Raw genomic sequence first — 19772 nt, forward strand, 5'->3', positions numbered from 1 at the left:
AAAAAAATACTAACCCTAACATAGTTAGCTTATTTCTGGTCAACAAAATTAAGAATAGTCTATGTTTCCTCTCAGACTATGATTCCGATGCCATGAGCAGTTCCTATGAATCATACGATGAAGAAGAGGAAGACGGGAAGAGTCAGAAGATGCGTCACCAGTGGCCATCTGAAGAGGCATCCATGGACCTTGTGAAAGATGCTCGTATCTGTGCTTTTCTGTTGCGCAAGAAACGCTTCGGCCAGTGGACTAAACTTCTGTGTGTCATCAAAGACAACAAACTATTGGTGAGAGATTGTTGAAAGGAAATACAGACAGAATGGTTAAGCATAAACGTTACATTCATGGATGACTGGCATCATATCTTATATGGTTTACATAGGATGGAAATAATTACTTTTCAGGTAGATTTTTTCCCTTTATTTAACCAGGTAAAACCCCATTGAGATCTAGATCTCATTTTCAAGAGGGACCTGGGCAGAAATCTGCAAGACATAACAACATGGTTACACAAAAGTAAAACAAATTAAAACATATGCACAAGTTTAAAACAAATTACAAAACAGTTTAAAAACAATGGCACTGGTTGATAGAATCACGTTGCATGTTTTTAAGAACCACTCAAAATAAGTCCAATGAAATCAGATCTGACATCTTGAGTTCAGACTGGAGCTGATTCCATGCTGTAGAAGCCATCACACTGAATGCGCTTTTGGGATGTGATTGTCATCATGGATGTGCAGCCGACAAATCTGCAGCAGCTCTGTGATGCTGTCATGTCAATATGGGTTAGACTCTCTGAGGAATGTTTCCAGTGCCTTGTTGAATCTATGCTACCAAGGATTAAGGCATTTCTGAGGGCAAAAGGGGGTCCAACCCGGTACTAGCCAGGTGTACCTAATAAAGTGGCGAGTGAATGTATGTACAGTGACAAACAATAAATTATTTTCTATTCTATCTTTTGCCCCTCTCTCACAACCCGCTTTCCTGTCTGACCTCTCTCAAATTAAGGCCACTGGAGCTAACAAAACATTAACAAATTGGCAAGAATGAAGTTAGTGGGAAAGTTTAATACATTTACTAACTTCATTTGTGTGTTTAAAAAAAATCATTGTTAGTGTTCTAATTGTAAAGCTTTGTGAAAAAGAAGTTTTCTGGTTGTTATTCCTGCCTGTGGTATTTAAACATCTGCACCAACAGTCACATTTTCATCTACGAAGCGATAAACCACCTGTTCCTATCTACTTGTAGTGCTACAAATCTTCTAAAGACCAGACCCCACAGATGGAGCTCACTCTGTCAGGATGCAGCATCATGCACATCCCCAAAGATGGCAGGAAGAAGAAGCACGAACTGAAGATTGTCCACCAAGGAGCAGATGCCCTGGTGCTGGCAGTGCAGAGCAAAGAACAGGCTGAGGAGTGGCTCAAGGTAATTCAGTGAACCAGCACCTGCTTGTAATGTGTTTTCTATTTATTGGACCACAGAGCTAAATCCCCCGATGAGGGAATAATATGGGGGAATTTTTCTGCCATAATCCAAGAGCACACATGTACAGTCTTAAAGCAGAATTTCATGTCTTTTGTTCTCAAAACTTTTAATACTTTTGCTTACATTGCTTACATTTATATTTTCAAAGCAGGAAAATTATTTTTAAGTATTTTTGAATTAGACTGATACATGGTTCAGCATATTTAAATATTCTTAGTGGTGAAAACAGAATAGAATGTTTGGATATTGATGTATGATGAGCATTTTACAAAGCACACAACCAGTCATAATTTTTAAAATATATTATTTAGTAATATCAATACATATATTTGTTTATTTATATAAATATATTTATATATTTATGAACCCTGGAATTACACCAAGCATTATAGCTAATATTAGCTGGCATTTTGGAGGTGGACATAAATACAATATTTAGAAGTTAGGACAATTCCTAGGGCCAATGACCAACAGGAGGCCCTCCACAAAATATATTTTTTATTTTTCTTCATAGAAATAGAAAAAAAAATGGGGGCCCTGTCAATTACAAAATTAATTATATTGTGTTTTTTAAATAGTTTTTATCAAAAAAATAAAGGTTACTACTCAAAGACCAAAACGCACACATCCATATTTACACTGAAGTGAAATTAAAGCTGCAGTATGCAACTTTTATTAACAAAGAGTACATATTTGTTAAGACTGTCAATATCTTGAAAGATTATCTGAGAATAATTTAATTCCTTTACCTTCTCCCAGTGCTCTTCAGTAGTAGGTCAGGGAGGAGCTGGAGGAGATTCATGTTTTCACAGATTATATGTCTCATGACAAACTGTCATGACAAGAAAGCAAGGCAGTTACATGTCTTTAAAATTGTGTCGCTTTTTATGGCCATTCAGTGGTCAGCAGACTTTAAACGTTATGATATCAAATCAAATTTTATTTGTATAGCACATTTCAGCAGCAAGGCATTTCAAAGTGCTTTACATCATAACAAACACAGAAACACAATGCAACATAGAATCAACAATCAAAACACGACATTAAGTCAGGTTCTATCAATAAATTTGTAATTGATTACATTTCAAATACAATCCTAAACAGGTGGGTTTTTAGTCGAGATTTAAAGGAAGTCAGTGTTTCAGCTGTTTTACAGTTTTCTGGAAGTTTGTTCAACATTTGTGGTACATAGATGCTGAAAGCTGCTTCACCTCGTTTGGTTCTGGTTCTGGGGATGCAGAGCAAACCAGAACCAGAACCTGAGAGGTCTGGAAGGTTGATACAACAACAGCAGATCTTTAATGTATTGTGGTGCTAAGCCGTTCAGTGATTTGTAAACTAACAACAGTATTTTAAAGTCTATTCTTTGAGCTACAGGGAGCCGGTGTAGGGACTTTAAAACTGGTGTTATGTGCTCTATCTTCCTGGTTTTAGTGAGGACGCGAGCAGCAGCATTCTGGATCAGCTGCAGCTGTTTGATTGTTTTGTTGGACAGACCTGTGAAGACGCTGTTGCAATAATCAATGCTACTGAAGATAAACGCATGGATGAGTTTCTCTAGATCTGGCTGAGACATTAGTCCTTTAATCCTGGAAATGTTCTTCAGGTGATAGAAGGCCGACTTTGTAACTGTCTTTATGTGGCTCTGGAGGTTCAGGTCAGAGTCCATCACTACTCTTAGATTTTGGGCCTGAACTCTGGTTTTCAGTTGTAATAACTGAAGCTGTGCATTGACTCTAGATCGTTCCTCTTTAGGTCCAAAAATAATAACTTCAGTTTTGTTTCTGTTCAACTGGAGAACGTTTTGGCACATCCACACATTTATCTGTTCTAAGATTCTGTTCAGTGATTGGATGGGCTCTGAGTCACCTGGTGACATCATAATGTAGAGCTGTGTGTCATCCTCATAGTTATGGTAGCTAATATTATTTCCTGTTATAACCTGAGCTAGTGGGAGCATATAAATATTGAATAAGAGGCGTCCTAGGATGATACTATGTTACTAACCTGGCTAAAATTGAGCCTTTAAAAAAGGTAGTATAAAAAGGTATCTATTAGTGTAGGTTCTGTGGGAATAATTATACACTAAAGTAGGTTGTGCCATATATTATGTGATTTAAAAGGATAGCGACATATTGGCTATTAAAATGAAGTATTCATATAATAGTATATGACCTCACATTGTCACATGAGCTGTTACTGGCACACCCAACCATTCAGGACACTTATTTGATATCATGAGACCCAATACAATGTAAATTTAGTCTATTTTAGTCGGGGCTGGGACTTTAACATATTAATTTCTATTAATTAATTACAAAGATTTTAACATGTCACTCTGACACAGAGTCAATAGATGCAATAATTAATAGATATTATTGATTATTGCATCTATTTTGTATCTTTGTTTTGCATCTATTTTGTATACAAACATCAATTTATATTGGCTGCTTCTCACACCTATAACATATCAATCAGCAGTATGTTTTTTTATAAATGAAACTATGAATGACACGTACTCCTGGTTGGACTGTGTGATCCAGTAAGTACTTCTATAGTTCTCTGTCCGGTCCATTAACTGCTGTTTAGGGTCTAATCTTCATCCGCAATAAACAGGGTGGCAGTGGTGGCAGTAGCTGGTTATACTGCCGCAGAGCTCTACCACCATTAAAAAGAGCTCCCAGCGCTGTCTGTCTGACGTTTCTCCCAGCGTTTTTTGCTCTCTAGCCAGGTGTTCTGTCATTTGTGAATAAAAACTGTCAGCAGGGCATTTGTTTTTATCTTGTGAATGTAACGATCACTTGTTAGAGCCTTGAACAGTTTTGCTCGTACAATGATTCTTTGTGGGAAACAGCATTTTTTTAGTTAATAGGAAAATTACAACATATTTAGCCCAACATGTGCAATTAATCTTGGATCCCTTTAATTAAAAGTCATATTTAGCACCCAAACTCTGACTCCAGTTTGCTCAGTAGTACATCAGGCAGCCACAGTGACTGCCTCTTTCCAATCGAAGAAATACAGTCCGTTCCCGCCCCCTCAGCCTCTGAGTCTCTCTCTTAGCCAGACCTATGGAGCCACAGTCTGTCATTTCCCCAACCAACCCAATTATGCTTCCTGCAAGCCAAAACCCGACAAGTTGAGGACGCCAGTGCAGCCAGAGTCGGTCTAGAGTGCATGTGGATTGGACATAGGAGAGTTTTTGTGTGTTAAAGAGTGTATTGGTGGATTTTCATATTTCCCACTACCCACTATTTGGATAATGCATGTAGATCCCTTTCACTGCCAAGCCAAGATTTGATATGCAGGGACCACCTACTTCCTCTGCAGTTACTAGAATGCCGGGTCTCCATTGCTTTTGATCCCTTAACTGCCATAGGGAAGGATAATATATTAGAGTCAGGGTAGAGACCATACATGTGGACCTCATTGGAAGGCTTTCTACATTGAGCTGCTTAATTAGGTGGTATGCTGCAAAAAGAAATTTCAGTTATTATAAAATGAGGAACCCACTTATTTGTTGTTGACCTTTGTTATTGGTTAATATTCTGCCAACCTGAGTTGACATGTTGAAGTATAAACTGACTTCACTCTGCCCTCAGTCATCATATGGGTTTTTCATTGGTATAATGTCCTCAGCAGTCTAATTAAAATAGCATTCCTTCTGTTTTCAAGGTGATGAGGGAGGTGTGTGTGAATGGAAGTGCAGACCTCGATGGAGCTGCATCTGGATTACCTGTCCTCAAAGCAGAACTGGAGAAGGTAAAAATAAAACCCACATGTTCTAAAGATTGGCGGCGTTGCAAAGTATGTCTGTTCTTTAAGAATGTTTTCCCGCCTGATAGTCCAGTAAACTCTGTTTGATTGGGGACCAAAATTGCAACATTCGTAAAATTTTTGCCTCGTTATTTCAAGTTTCCGAGGTATATTGCCTTTTAAATAATTTTATTAGATATCCTCTGTCCTAGCTACTATTTTTGAACTAAACTCAACTTGGTGACATACTTGATAGACAGGGTAGAATTTGATTTGCAGTGAACATTTGAGGTGGACAGTCAACCAAATCGGTTGTTATAGCAATAGATGCAAAGGTTTCCAGAGCTGTTAAAACATGAAGTGCACATTTATCACGTGTCTTCTGATGTGTTTGCACCAAATTAGAACTGTACTGCAAACCCTTAGTAAGTTAACACTGCAGATTGAGAGTCGGACTTATCATCCAATTCAACCTTCTACAAAAATTCCTGGAATTTTTATTTTGTACATTACCTTTAGATAGCCACTTTTGGACTGTAGTGCCTTTTTCAACCCTCCAGTTTTGAGGAACTATCTTGTTTACTCTTCTTTGAAGTCACTCCTCTTCTGCTTTGGTGATTTTCTGTTGCCAGAGAACATCTGACCGGCCTAGCTCAGATGGTGAAGCAACCCATGAGAATGGACACAGTGATGGCAAAGACCAAGGTGAGAGTCACAGGAAGTAAACAATGTGGAACATTTCAGTTGACTTTAGCAGCATGTAAACATACAGTTCATGTCATCAGGGGCGCAGTAAAGGGGGGAAAAGTTAGGACAATTCCAAGATTTAAATAAAAAGATTAACTGTGGTAACTGGTGCAGACCTGCTTTACAACCACGGCAAAACACATACATTTTGAATATTTCAGTAACAGTGATAGTTTAATTTATTTTGAAATTAAATAAATTTCAACAGGTCCCCCTGTTGGTCCCCCTGACCAACAGGGGGACCACAAAACAGTTTTGTTTTGTTCTTCATAGAAATAGAAAAACAAATTGGGGCCCTGTCAATTACAAAATTAATTATATTGTGTTCTTTAAATTGTTTTTATCAGTAAAAAAATAAATGTTATACACTCAAAGACCAAAACACACACATCCATATTTGCACTAAACCACCCACCCCCTCCCGATTGGCATGAAATGGTTCGTTCCTGCTTGGTGTGCTTGAAAGTGACGGTGTTCAGCAGCAGTCAGTAGAAGACAAAAATGACTGTGGCAGTTACTATGCTGCCAAGAAAAATAACAAAGTCAAGTTTTCAAAAGGAGAGAGAGAAAAAAGACCAGAGTGTCAATTTGTAGCCCAGTTTTTCTCCAAGAGAGATGGTTAGACTGTGTGAGATTATCAACCATTTAGGATAGTTAGCTTAGCTACAGACTGTTTGCCTCCATTTCACTAGCATTTAAAGGAGAGAAAAAATATCTACCAACATATTCATATATTTAAGTTGTACCTGTACCTTTTATCACACTTAACAGATGTGTCAGTCAGCAGCTCTGACCCCGATATCAGAATAATCCCTCCTCCCTGTCCCAGTGAAAGAGGTGAGCAACACTGTGTTCAGTGACAAGCTAGTTAGCATCCTTCCAGGGAGTCTATGTAGATTTTTCCTGTCTCACTGCTCTTTTTGCAATTACACAGTAAAACAATATATTTATTTGTGACATAAATTCAAACAATCTTTATAAAAACAGCCTCTTGTCAGTCCAGATAGTCCTGCCTTACCTTGCATTTAAATTACAGATATCTGTTGACTGTCAATAAGTTGAGAGATTATCTGAGAATAATTTAATTCCTCTGCCTTCTCCCGGTACTCTCTGTAAAAACAACCAATCAGAGGCAGGAGGTGGATTTTAGCGCTGTAAATCACAATCTTTAGCCGTCAGTAGTAGGTCAGGGAGGAGCTGGAGGAGATTCATGTTTTCACATATTATCTGCCTCATAACAAACTGTCATGACAGGAAAGCAAGGCAGTTGCATGTGTTTAAAATTATGCCGCTTTTTATGGGTCAAATAGACTCAAAAAATTGTAGCAGCACGGGGCCCAATTAAATTTTTTGTCATGGGGCCCAAGTTTCCTGGCGGAGCCCCTGCATGTCATTACTGAGTACACAAACTTTTCCTGTAAAAGTTCTACATTTGAGAGAAGATTATGACTGAAACCCTTCGGATCATATAATAAAAATACATTTACACAAAAAATGAGCACATTGACTGATATAAGCTGCTGGGATTGTGTCCTCTTGCTGAAACCCACACCAAAGCAGAGAATCTGTCAAAGCACACCAATTATTTACCATCAGCAGGCCAAATTCATGTGGCCTGCTGATGGAAACATGTAGCACTTTGCTTGTCTTCTCAGTTATTTGGGTCGTCAGCTGAATAGTAGCTATGTGCTTTTGTTCCCTCTTCTTTTTGGTTGAGGTCTGTTACATTGACTCTGAAGTGCATTTCATACCAGATGCTGAATGTCTTATGTTTGTTTTTTCTTCTTTTTGCCAAATTATCCTCAGTTGGTTCAGCTTATCACCCAGAAACATACAAAGCAAACAGAACATTGCTCATTTTCTGTCAAATCCCATCATGATCAGCCATGTTCTTTTTGTAAGGTGTCACACAGAGTGCTGATAAACTCAAGTAAAAGTTTTTTTCTAAATAGATTTTACTCAGTTAATAGCTGGAAGAACCGCTATTCTGTAGCTGTTCTTCCACCTGCATACAAAACCATACGTATAGAGCACACTTGAAACCAGAAGTTTATGTAAACTGACTAAAAAGACACATTCATCTTTTTTTTTCACTTTCTGAAGTTACATCAGACTACACTTCTCTTGTTGTAGGTCTGTTAAAATTACCCAAATTCTATCTTTTAAATACAACAATAATAAGAGAAAAAATATGTCAAAGATTCATTTACATATAAACGTTGAATAAAAGGATTAGGGTGATGTCATGACTTTGGAAAGGCTAAAGCTTCCGTATAATTTTGATAAAGAATTTTTTTTTTCATATTTGTTAAAACTGTCATTATGTTGTGACACTTTGCTGTGAGATGGGTAATGTGTGAAAAGATCAATTTCCTCCTTAACCTCCCTGAGCTATGATTGCTGTCTGAAGAAATGCATTGCTCCCAACAACAACCAATCAGAGGAGGAAGGTCTTAGCAATGCTGCTAAGTGTGCTAATGGTGGAGAAACAACTTACCATTTCAGGAAAACCATTTGTCCGCTGTTATCAGTGGTCATGCTAACTATCCTGAGTATTCACAAGATGCCATGCTAGCTGCAGCGTACCAGAGAGCAAGCGGGGCAGGGGAAGAGAGAATGAGCAGTGCCAAATGAGATTGTGAAGTCTGGTTCATCTTTAGGAATAATTTCCAGATTCTTGAAGGTGCCACATTCTTCTTCTCAAATAAGAACCTGGCACAACATATATGGTATATTAATTGAAACAATAGAAATTTGGCCTATAGTTGAGATCTGCAGTCTACCAGCTAACCGCAGCTTAGACAGCGGGAAGAGAGGGGTATAGGCGGACACTGGGTCAGTGTGACCCTGCCGAGACGCACACAGGGTAAGATGGCATTTTGTTCTAAAGCAGACGTTGTCAGAGTAATGCACACATAATATCTTCTTGATTCTTTCAGACACATTAAAACCCAGCGCAAACTGCAGTTTTCACTAAACAAATAGACCCAGCTGCACTCCAAAGACTTGTCTTACTAAATGTCTGCTCTCCCTCCAGCTGGATGATGATCATGTTTTCTCTTCTCTCTTTATATAAAAACTAGAACAAACCAACTTGTTGCACTACTGGAGATTTTTGGATTTAAAATAAGCAAAATTCACAGATGATGGAGATTAGCTTTTGATTATAAACTTGCTCTTTGTTTATAGTAATATTTGAGGTAGCTCTGTTTCTCCTTGTTATCCTTACTGTACTGATTTAGTAATCCACATAAATTAGCAGGTGATATGTTTCTATAGCAGTGAAGGTTCTGCAGAGGTATTTCAACTGAAACATTGCAAAGTTTTAATTATTTTTGTTTTAATCACAAACTGTGAATTATGACACAATAGCCTTGATTCTTTCAGGAAAAGCAAAGAAAAACTCCAAATCAGAGCAGAAAACTGGGACTGTTGGAAAGGGAGCCAGCAAGAAGATCACCAAGATCATCAGCCTGGGGAAGAAGAAGCCATCCACAGATGAACAGACTTCATCTGCAGAGGAAGATGTTCCCACCTGTGGTAAGACTGGGTTCATTAATCAAATTTAGAAAATGTCTTCTCAACGGCATGACTAATGACAATTCCATGTTGGGAGGCCCTGTTCATCAATGCAATGACTTCTTGGTATCACATAAAACTTTCACTTCCCTATTATTTATATTCACATTTACTTCTGCTTTTGTTGGAGCCAGGGATGCAAAAGTTAGGACAATTCCAAGGGCCAATCACCGACAGGGGGCCCTCCACAACATTTTTTTTATATTTTTCTTCAACTAAAACTGTTAACAATTACATACAGCTCTGGAAAAAATTAAGAGATCTCTAAATTTTGTTTGGAATTTCGGAGACATGTCAGTAATTCATAGAATAAAAGAACAATGTTAATTTTATTCACACATATACGTATAAAGAGTAAAATCAGAGATCTGGCCATTTTTTCTAGAGTTGTATATACTGTACATGAAACAGAATCTCCAGAATACATCATACCTGCCAAAATCTCTAAACATTAACGAGAGACACAAGCAGCTGTGACACAGTTCTAGTGGGGTCTGCTCCCCCAGAAATTAAAATACAATGATTTTACTTTATTCAACAGTCCACAAAGAGATGATACACAACAACACGACATATAAAGAACAAAAGACAAAATAAAATAAAAATAAAAAAGAATCTTATAAAAGACTTGCATACCAATGTTTCCACAGAGCCGATTGGTATCTTGGCGCACTGAAAGAGGGATGTGAAAACATTACAATAAGACTGTTCAATGAGCTGCCTAAACGACACATGAACTTGTGTATCAGATTTCTCAACAGAGCCTGGAATGTTCTGACATGTGCATTACAAAACATCTCACTTGCACTGCTAAGCCTGGATTTCTTAAGCAGAATTCTCAGAGTCGTTATACGCAACCTTAAGCTTCTGCATGCTAGCTTTTTTAAATTTACACCACAAAGGAGCTGTATACAAGGGTGAACAGTAAGCTTTAAACAGGCTTATTTTTGCCTCATCAGTGCACATATGAAATTTCCTCCCCAGAATGTTTGCCTGAATATACAACATGCGACACTGCCGATAAATATCATCATCATCACAGAGCTGGTCTGTGATATAGTGACCCTGGTATTTAGTTTTGGAACAAACATTTAACTTTTGCCCTGACAGAAAAAAATCAGGGAAGCAAAGTTGTTTGTCTGCTTTAATCCTACATACTAGTACAACCGTTTTCTTAGCATTATACTGCACATCAAATCTCAACCCATAATCAGAGCAGATATTCAGTAGCTGCTGAAAACCAGCACTGCTGGGTGAGAGTACAGCCAGGTCATCAGCATACATAAAGTGATTGACCAAAGTATCACCGATCATACATCCAGTTTTACAGAGGTTCATTTCTTTTGACAGGTCATCCATGTACAAGTTAAACAAGGCAGGTGAAAGAAGCCCACCCTGACGCACACCATTACTCACACCAAAGGAAGCAGAGATGTTATTGGCCCATTTTACATGCATTTTCTGGTTAGAATACCAGTAAACCAAAATTCGTATAATAATGTCGGAACACCTCATTGTTTTAATTTGCCAAATAACTTGCAGTGATTGACACGATCAAAGGCCTTAGAGGCATCAATAAACCCAATTAACACAGATGAATTTTTTCTTAGATATACTCTTGCTGCCTCTTTCAGGCCATAAATACAGAGATCAGTTCCCAACTTGGCTTTGAAACCAAATTGATTATCTGTTGTACTAATAAATTGATTGAGCCGACCAAGCAAGATTTTTTCTAATACTTTAGATATCACATTAGCTAAAGCTATTGGTCTGTAGTTATTAAGGCTACCCACCTTACTAGTTTTGTCCTTAATTACTGGCACAAGGGTAACAGATAATAAGGAATCAGGCAACTGCCCATGGGTCATAAACCCAGAGAAACGCATTGCAAGCAGCATAGCCACTTTTTGGCTAGCATATTTCAGATGTTCTGCTGTAATGCTATCAGAACCTGTCGCCTTATTCTCACACAAGTACTCTATAGCCTGTTGGACTTCACTAGGGGTTATTATAACCGCATCACTCTTAGCAATGTTTCCCACTCAATAGGGTTCACTTTTTACACAGTTAAATAAGGCAGAATAGTGCTGTCTCCATAGATCTGCTATATTATGAGTCCCAGATATGCCCTCTATGATACTGGGGAGTAATACAGCAGACCTGTTTAAGGTTCTGACATCATTCCAAAAGCCAATGACATTATTACAAAGCAATTTTTCAGCCATGGAGTCTGCTCTCATGTTCTGCTCACATTTGGAAATATATCGAATGGCATATTTAAACTTTGCCCTAGTGAATTTTTTACAATATAGGAGAGTCCCATCTCTTGGTCTACCTGCTTGTACCCACATCTTATATGCCTGTTTAGCTTCTGCATGGTATCCTGACACATGTTTATTCCAACCTGGCCTGATGTTGTTAGCCTTTCTGCATGTAAGGTATGGTCTTGTACTCTCATACAAAGCATCCACAATGCTATCATACATAGTATGAAGATCTATACAGTGAGAAATATCATTGCAGTTAACACCTGAGCACATAATAGATTGAAGAGGAAGACTTATTTTACTCAAAAGAAGATCCGTTTTCATATCAAGTCATCTTTAGAGAGTCTGGACCATTTAACTTTAGCTGTGGGGGCACTATTTGCCCCCCATATAAACGCTGGAAGACTTTTAATATCCAGCATCATTAAAAATGGAACATGATCAGACATAGAATATTCATATAAGATTTCTATTGATTTTACAACAGCATGGGCATCAGCAGAGCTAATGCAGTGGTCAAGCCAGGACGTTGTATGCCAAGCTTCACTTATATAGGTATAAAGCTGTCTGCAGGTAGCAGGAGCTCACTGGACAATATAAAACTGTTACCAACACAAAACTGCTGCATATGTTTGGCAAATGAAGAATTTTCATCAGATATGTCTGCATTCATATCACCTACTACATACACAGAAGTAAAATAATGGTCATCAATAAAAGAGTTCAAGAAAGCAAGTCTATTCAAATAAATATCTTCATTCTGAGGACACTCATATGGTGTGTAGACATTAATAATGACAAATTCTTTGTTTCCAACTTTTAAATGTACAGCAATACACCAGTCAACACCAGTTCTGATGACATTTAAAACTGGATCCAGCTTTTTGTGCCATAAAATAGCCACTCCTCCTGCGATTCGACCTCTCACTATATCCATAGAAAGATCCACAGTGGATTCACCAGCTCTGCAGAAGCAGTCATTAATACAGTTCAAACTTCCCAAATCCTGTTTCGATAAAAAAGTTTCTTGTAAACAAAGAATATCACATTTTTGCAACAGTCTATTCACAACCAGACGTCGTGCTTTATCTCCAGCTGTTTTACCGACACTCATTCCCCGGCAATTGTAAGAAATAACACGCATTAAATGGTCTATGAGGAATTCACTGCAGCCATTCTATCGAACCCTCTGGAATCACTGGAAGTGGTCAACCCAGTCCCTTTAGACGTTGTAGGTTTATTCCGTGGCTCATAGTAACGGCGCACCACCGAACCCTCTGGCCACAGCTCTGGGTTATACACTTCTACAACGTTCTCACACTCCACACAGACTTTAAAAGAACTGTATCTGGTGTTCCCAGTGACAATACGCCGGCACTCAACATCACGTCCAAGTTTTCCTTTAAGATTTGCTAGCGTCTCATCATCAAGATCTGGAAGAAATCTCATTGCAAAGACAGTTACAAGCTTCGTTCTTACCACTTTTATGGTGCTTTGAGCACCAGTACCAATGATAGGTGCTGGTCTTTTACGCTCAGATTTGACTTGGCGTTTTAACGGAGCTGGATGGCTCTTGGTTCTCATACGCCGCCCTTGTTTCACCACCATGTTCCATGTGGGTGAACTCGTGGACGCATCTACAGTACAGTATCGGTTATCACTCCCCTTGACAGACTCAGCAATATTCCTGGAATAGTCGGTGTAGTTCCCATTCCCGGGCAGAGCTGCATTATCAGCGGTGACACAGTTTGTTGGAACAGAATCCATGCATGCCGCCACCTCCTCAGAGACGTTCACATCCATTGTCATGTCACTGGCGTTGGGTATTCCTGGAGCAGGTGTATCCATACTGCTGGATCCTCCACCGCCGGGCACCAAATGTCGTTCCATTGCCGCAACTCTGCGGTCAATGGTAGTGGTAACCTCACGCCACTCCTCCTCAACGTCCACTTGGCGTGACACTGTAAGCTTTAGGGCACAGACCTCGCTCTGTAAATGCTCCATCTTGCTAAGTAGGTTGGATACATCCAGGCTGTTGAACATCACAGGTGGCAGCTCATCCAGGAAGTTTGAGACAAAGTGTGGTATAGCTTCCCCGCACTCATTCAGAACTTTTAAACAGCTTTTAATGGCATTTGCAGCTTTCTGCTTCCCTTTGAAGGCCACGTACCGCTGCTTAGAATTGGAACACAGTTCAAACAGGACTTTTCTAGAGGACTCGATCCACTCAAAGTCAAATGTGTTTGATGCAAGCAGCACCAGCTCTTCCTGACACATAGTCTTAATTTTGACCACAAGAAAGTTTAAAAATTCATCCTTTACTATAAGCTTTCCATCAGTAGTCTTGTAGATCTGCGGTTTAGTTCGGGGGCGACTGGAGAAGGGAACTCCCGTGCCGGACTCTGCACCATTCGCCATGCTCAGCTGATTTCCACAATCAGCTGATTTCCACACTAACCACAATCTACTCAAAACTATGCATTTCCAGTCATTTGAGGAACATTTTACTAAATTCATAGGGTTAATAAAACTAAAACCATTTATTATCAAGGTAGAAGGAACTTAACTGAACTTTATTTGCAAATCATACTTAGAAATTGAATTACCCTTATTTTTATCTGAGCATTATGTGGCTGTTGGCCTTTTTCCTTTAAACAAGAATGCATGTCCATCTATGGAAAAGTAGAAATTATGAGTCAGTGTTTTACTATTTCAGTTCACAGTTCATGAAGTGGGCCTATCATAGTTACAGTACAAAACACCTTTCTATTCACAAAGAAACAGCCTGACCTTAACATTCTGTACTGTTCTTTGGTTTTACCTTATTTAAGTGACTCCAGGGAGGTTTGGGTAATTAATTACAAAACAACACAACAGTCACTAACCAAACTTCAAAAAAGAGCAACGAGAGTAATTAATAAAGCTAAATACCAGGATCAGACTAACCCATTATTTTTCAACATATTTTGCACACATTGTTGTTGCGCAACAAACCCCCCCCCCCCTTCTTTCTCTACTCTCTCACTCTCGTACTTCCTCTTCTGAGAGGGGAGATGTGCTACCAGCTCTCCTTCTAGCGGGTTAATTGAGTTTCCTAAATCTGCTGGGATTTATCCTGTCCAGAACTGAAGTAAACTCTGTTTAAGCTGGTTTCGAGAAACGATTCGCCTGGTTTCTGACGGCCACCATCCAGGTGTCCCAACCTTCTTCCCCCTGTGAATTAGCCAGACTGAGCAGCCTACAGCCAACTAGTTTCACATAGCACACCTGTTAATGGTCGCTCGTTCTCTATTTTACAACCTGCATTTGTTATTGAACCAGGTTGGTTTTAGTGACTCAGTGAGTCCCAAGGATGTTGTTTTACATATGGGCTACCAGCAACCTATAAAACATTTTCCACTTTTTCCTCTCCAGAATCAAACATCATAGCTATTTTACAACCATCAAAGAACTTTAAGGTGACTCATTAACTGAATGTCCACAACATCTTTTAGATTTTCTTTATTCTAAATATTTTATTAGTAAGGCATTTTTGCAAGGGTCAGTACAGCTTAATTCAGTAGCAGAAATAATCAAATAAGTAAAATCAATCATCTAGTCTATCTTTCCCTACTGCTGACACTAAGAACTAAAAAAGGGAACCTTTGAGAGAGACGGACGGAGTATGGCCTTTTGAATCCCAGACCTGGCCTGATGATGAAGAAGGTGTTGCAGCAGGAGGAGGAAGTTGATCGGCGAAGGCAGGGATCTCTGTAGGTCTGATGAGCTTCTTCTCCGCATGGATGGTGAGGTCACACAGGACTTGCAGGAAGGAAGGCACCAGTTCTTCTTCTTTGCCTTTGTTCTTTGTCTTTGCCTTGGTCTTTGTCTTTATCTTCATCTTTGTCTTTGGGGTCTGAACCCAGCTGATGAGAGAAGTGCGATTTGAAGCCACAGGTTGCGGGTCTGACGGGTTGGTCCCCATGCGCAGGACAGTCTTTGGCTCTTTGGCCCCGGCTCTTCTTCAGCTACAGAGTTCTTTGTCCATCTCGATCTCGGCTCGAAGCTGCCTGGAGGATCCAACCAAAGGTTCCTCTGTTGCACTCACCTTTTATAGGGTTTATCCACCCTTTTGGTGCGTTTGCATTGGCTAGCACTGTTACTGTGCTTGTTTCATTGGCTGTCTGCTTAGACAGATGATCTCATACCCATCACTGTCTTAGAGACATTATGTCCTGATGTCTGTGCTAATGTCTCAGGGTTGCTCAACCTCCTATGTCCCTTGCCTGCACGACCTTTTCTCTGAAAAGTTTATGTTGTTCAACAACCTGTTTCCAAATAAGGCGTTGGTCATCTCTGCTCTCCTGTTAGTTCCTCTTTTTCCCTTAACCTTTTACCTTTCACCTACCATCTACCTCCAACATATCAGTGATGTTTAATTGCAGTTACACCTTCTACACCATTTCAAATTCAATGTCAAAATCACAATTATATCACATTTATTTTCTTTAGCTTCTCTGATTTAGCATTCATTTATAATTTTATAGCCATAACTTATTAATTACTCTTATTATAATCTTAATGTGAGTTATTACAGATGTTTTCTAAAATTAAACCAAGAATAATCCATGATTCTAATTATTTGATACCAAAGTTACAGTTACTTGTTTTTCTTGTAAGTGTTCCCACAAATGTAAGTGTAAGTATTATTACAAGTAAACCAATATTAATATAAGTATTTTACTTTGAGTCTTATCAAATTACTCAAAATGTTTAGATTTTCTTCTTTAAAACTTTCATGCTTTAAAATAAGGAATAGTCTCAGCTATTTTTATAAATCTGCAGGCTGGAAACTTACTTCCTCTTTTTCCAGGAAACCTGCTTTTCCTGTTTCATGACTCTGTCTGTCTGACTGACTGACTGATTTCTTATGATTAGATAGAAAAAAGTAGAATTAAAGCAAAGTTTGCATGAGACAAAAACAACACACACAACCAGATTTATTTTATTGACATTCAAGTCTACTGTTGGGCCTAGATGTCATTTGAGTGATTCATTTTAAAGATAACTTTATTTATTATTGCTGTTAAACTTAAATCTCCAGCATGGGGAAGTGGGATGAGTTCGGGCTTTCTTGACAACATGCAACATTTTGTACTGAACAACTACAAAATACTCTGCAAATAAATAAAGCCAATGCTTTAAACAATTTCCATTCATAAATATCACAAAAATCATTCTAAATTAATTAAGTACTGTATTACCACTTAAAATTGCCCATTGCAAAAAAACACTAACCATAATAGTTTACATTTCAAATTGCTGTCTAAAAAACGGTGCTGATGATACAAGTCTGCCCCCTTATAGCTGGTTAAAAATATATGTACAAATGTCTTTACTGAGTTTTTATTTGTTTGTTTTTTTTGGAGGCTGGTTCAAGACTAAACTTACCACAGGGGACAGTGCACTCTATTTTTTCATCGGGAGCACTTAAAAAAGAATGAAACAAAAAACAGAGCAATATTTCATAGTTTGATATATTAAGTGAGCCAAAGAACTTGTGTCTCCAGAGGTTGCAGATCCTGATTTAGCAGATGGAAAATGTGATCCTATCTCAATACTGCAGCTAAAATTGTACTGCACTGTAATTGTTAAAGTAAAATCGTGAAGGTTAGAAAAATCTACCACTAAATATTAAAAAAAGACATTTATTTAGTATAATTTCTTCAGTAATCTTAGAATGTTCCCAATTCTAAGATTGCCGCTTGTAACCAGTCATCCTGCACTGTGTGGTGAGTTACGTACACAGCAAATTCAAAAGTGTTAGATTTCCAGTGTTGGTGTTGTATGTTAAAAATACAGTGTTGGGCGTGCCGTGATGGCGTAGGGGTTAGCGCGACCCATATTTGGAGGCCTTGAGTCCTCGACGCGGCCGTCGCGGGTTCGACTCCCGGACCCGGCGACATTTGCCGCATGTCTTCCCTCCTCTCCTTCCCCATTCCTGTCAGCCTACTTTCGTAAAAGGGACACTAGAGCCCACAAAAGACCCCCTGGAGGGGTAAAAAAACAAACAAACAAAAAAAATACAGTGTTAATTCAACACTTGTTTAGTCTAATTCAACAACATGAGTGTTAGTTTCCCTAAAGAGTTGGTGTTATTCCAGAGAGTTAAATTTAATCAACTCTGCCTGGTGTTGATTTTGAAAACACCAGACAGAGTTGGCCCCACAATTGTAATGTATCTGTGACGTCACGTGTTTGCCCGAGGAGCGGGGACAGCAGTATGGCGTCTTGTCTGGAGCTTATAATAACAAGGTAAGTTCCATATTAAGATTATCATGTTTTTGATTCTTTTTTTTACGGATGCATTAATTTTCCGTTTGCGCAAGAGTATCAAATCATATACATAGTTCGCTTAATGTAAGTTTATTTGTTTGGATATCACGGTATATACAAATGTTTAGTACAGTAAAGTCCTCGAGAGCTACCATCCTGCAACTTTCAGGTGCTTCCCTGCTCCAACACACCTGAATCAAATGAATGGCTCATTAGCAGGTCTGTTCAGAGCTGATCGAGGTCTTGTGCGAAATTCTGTTTCCCTGTGAAATTCTGTTCCCCTGTGTGGGAGCGCTCATTGCAGCCAGAGAGGTGGATCTGACCATTTTCACGGCGCTTCTGATAGATTTCTCGGTAAAAACAACTCAGTTAATCATGTCAAGCTTGTAACATTTAGTTTAATCAGCAGCTGTTGTTTACAAAATTGTAAAAATAATTAAATAAACGAGGTCTTTTTATGCTGTTTTGTGTTATTTTAAACGCCAAGAGAATCGGTCTTTTTCCAACTTTTGTCACTTCCGCCTGACAGAAATAAAAGTCAGTCACCAAAACACAGTTTTCCAACACGTAGTGTGTATTTATAATTTTTCATTGCTGATATGAGAGGATGGAAGCTGGCTGAAAGCATGGCACAAAAATTAAGACTTCCTGAAAAGACGAGAGTGTAAACTTTCTGGTAAATCCCATTATAATGTAAAATATGACAGATTACAGTAGTAAGGAAATTTCTAGTATACTACAGGCTATCACACATAACAATTTTTGAGAATTTGGCAACAGTTGCCCTTTATTCCCAAATGTTATGGGGGGAGGAGAGTAGAGAATGGATATTTCAGCTGCCTGAAATAATCTGTTCCTCCTCCATAACATGGGAACAAATTAATTCAGCAACAAGTCTTTAACTGTGTTTATTCCTCTTATCATCAACAACAAATCAAGTAAGTTTGAAAACATTTGCTCTGTATTTGCCAGAGTTATGGGGGGAGGAGGAGAGAAAATGGATATTTCAGCTGCTTGAAATAAACTGTTCCCCCTCTATAAAATGGGAACAAATTAATTTACCAACAAGTCTTTAACTGTGTTTATTCCTTTCATCATAGGCCTGTCGCGATAAACGGTAAATCAATCGACTTCATTTTAATTATCGACATTATCGTCTCTTCCGGCCTTTTTCTCTTTCTGTTGATGACACCGAATGAAAAAAGGCTCAACTCCGGTGCTCTCCACTGACTCCTCCCTTCCTCATTTTACTTAGTGTAAAGCCCAGCGCACATGAGATGTCGGCGGATTGTCGGCCCATTTTCAAAACCTGACAGATCACACATTACCCGACAGAAATCCTAGCTATAACGTTTCGATCGGGTTCGTTCCTGCCGTGTGGTGTCCAACAATGGGCACAAAATAATGGCTACAAGTCCAGTTAACTAATTTTAAAATCAGGCATTAATCAATGCTTTACTACAATCTACATGCAATGCATGTTGCTAGTGTCAGCGTAAAGTCCTGACTGAATGAAAATCATTATAACCTATTTACGTCACGTAACGAAGAACAGCTGAAAAGTTACCGGGTTTATCAACTGCGGTAGCAATTTCGCTCCAACTCCTCCTCTTGTCA

At 38.8% G+C, this 19772-nt stretch overlaps 1 protein-coding gene across 3 annotated transcripts in view; it reads left to right on the forward strand.

The window, feature by feature from the left end:
- afap1 (actin filament associated protein 1) overlaps positions 1-19772 on the forward strand; it is a 103261-nt gene that overhangs the window by 59814 nt on the left and 23675 nt on the right. For 2 of the 3 annotated variants that reach the window (XM_032583205.1, XM_032583206.1), the window contains exons 5-10: positions 76-287; positions 1252-1431; positions 5167-5253; positions 5880-5952; positions 6766-6831; positions 9382-9534. In XM_032583205.1, the coding sequence (XP_032439096.1) occupies positions 76-287; positions 1252-1431; positions 5167-5253; positions 5880-5952; positions 6766-6831; positions 9382-9534 (771 nt within the window). The remainder of the gene's footprint in view (positions 1-75; positions 288-1251; positions 1432-5166; positions 5254-5879; positions 5953-6765; positions 6832-9381; positions 9535-19772) is intronic. The other variant, XM_032583207.1, reaches the window with a different exon arrangement.

The sequence above is a fragment of the Xiphophorus hellerii genome, chromosome 14, assembly GCF_003331165.1.
Source record: "Xiphophorus hellerii strain 12219 chromosome 14, Xiphophorus_hellerii-4.1, whole genome shotgun sequence".
NCBI lineage: Eukaryota > Metazoa > Chordata > Actinopteri > Cyprinodontiformes > Poeciliidae > Xiphophorus > Xiphophorus hellerii.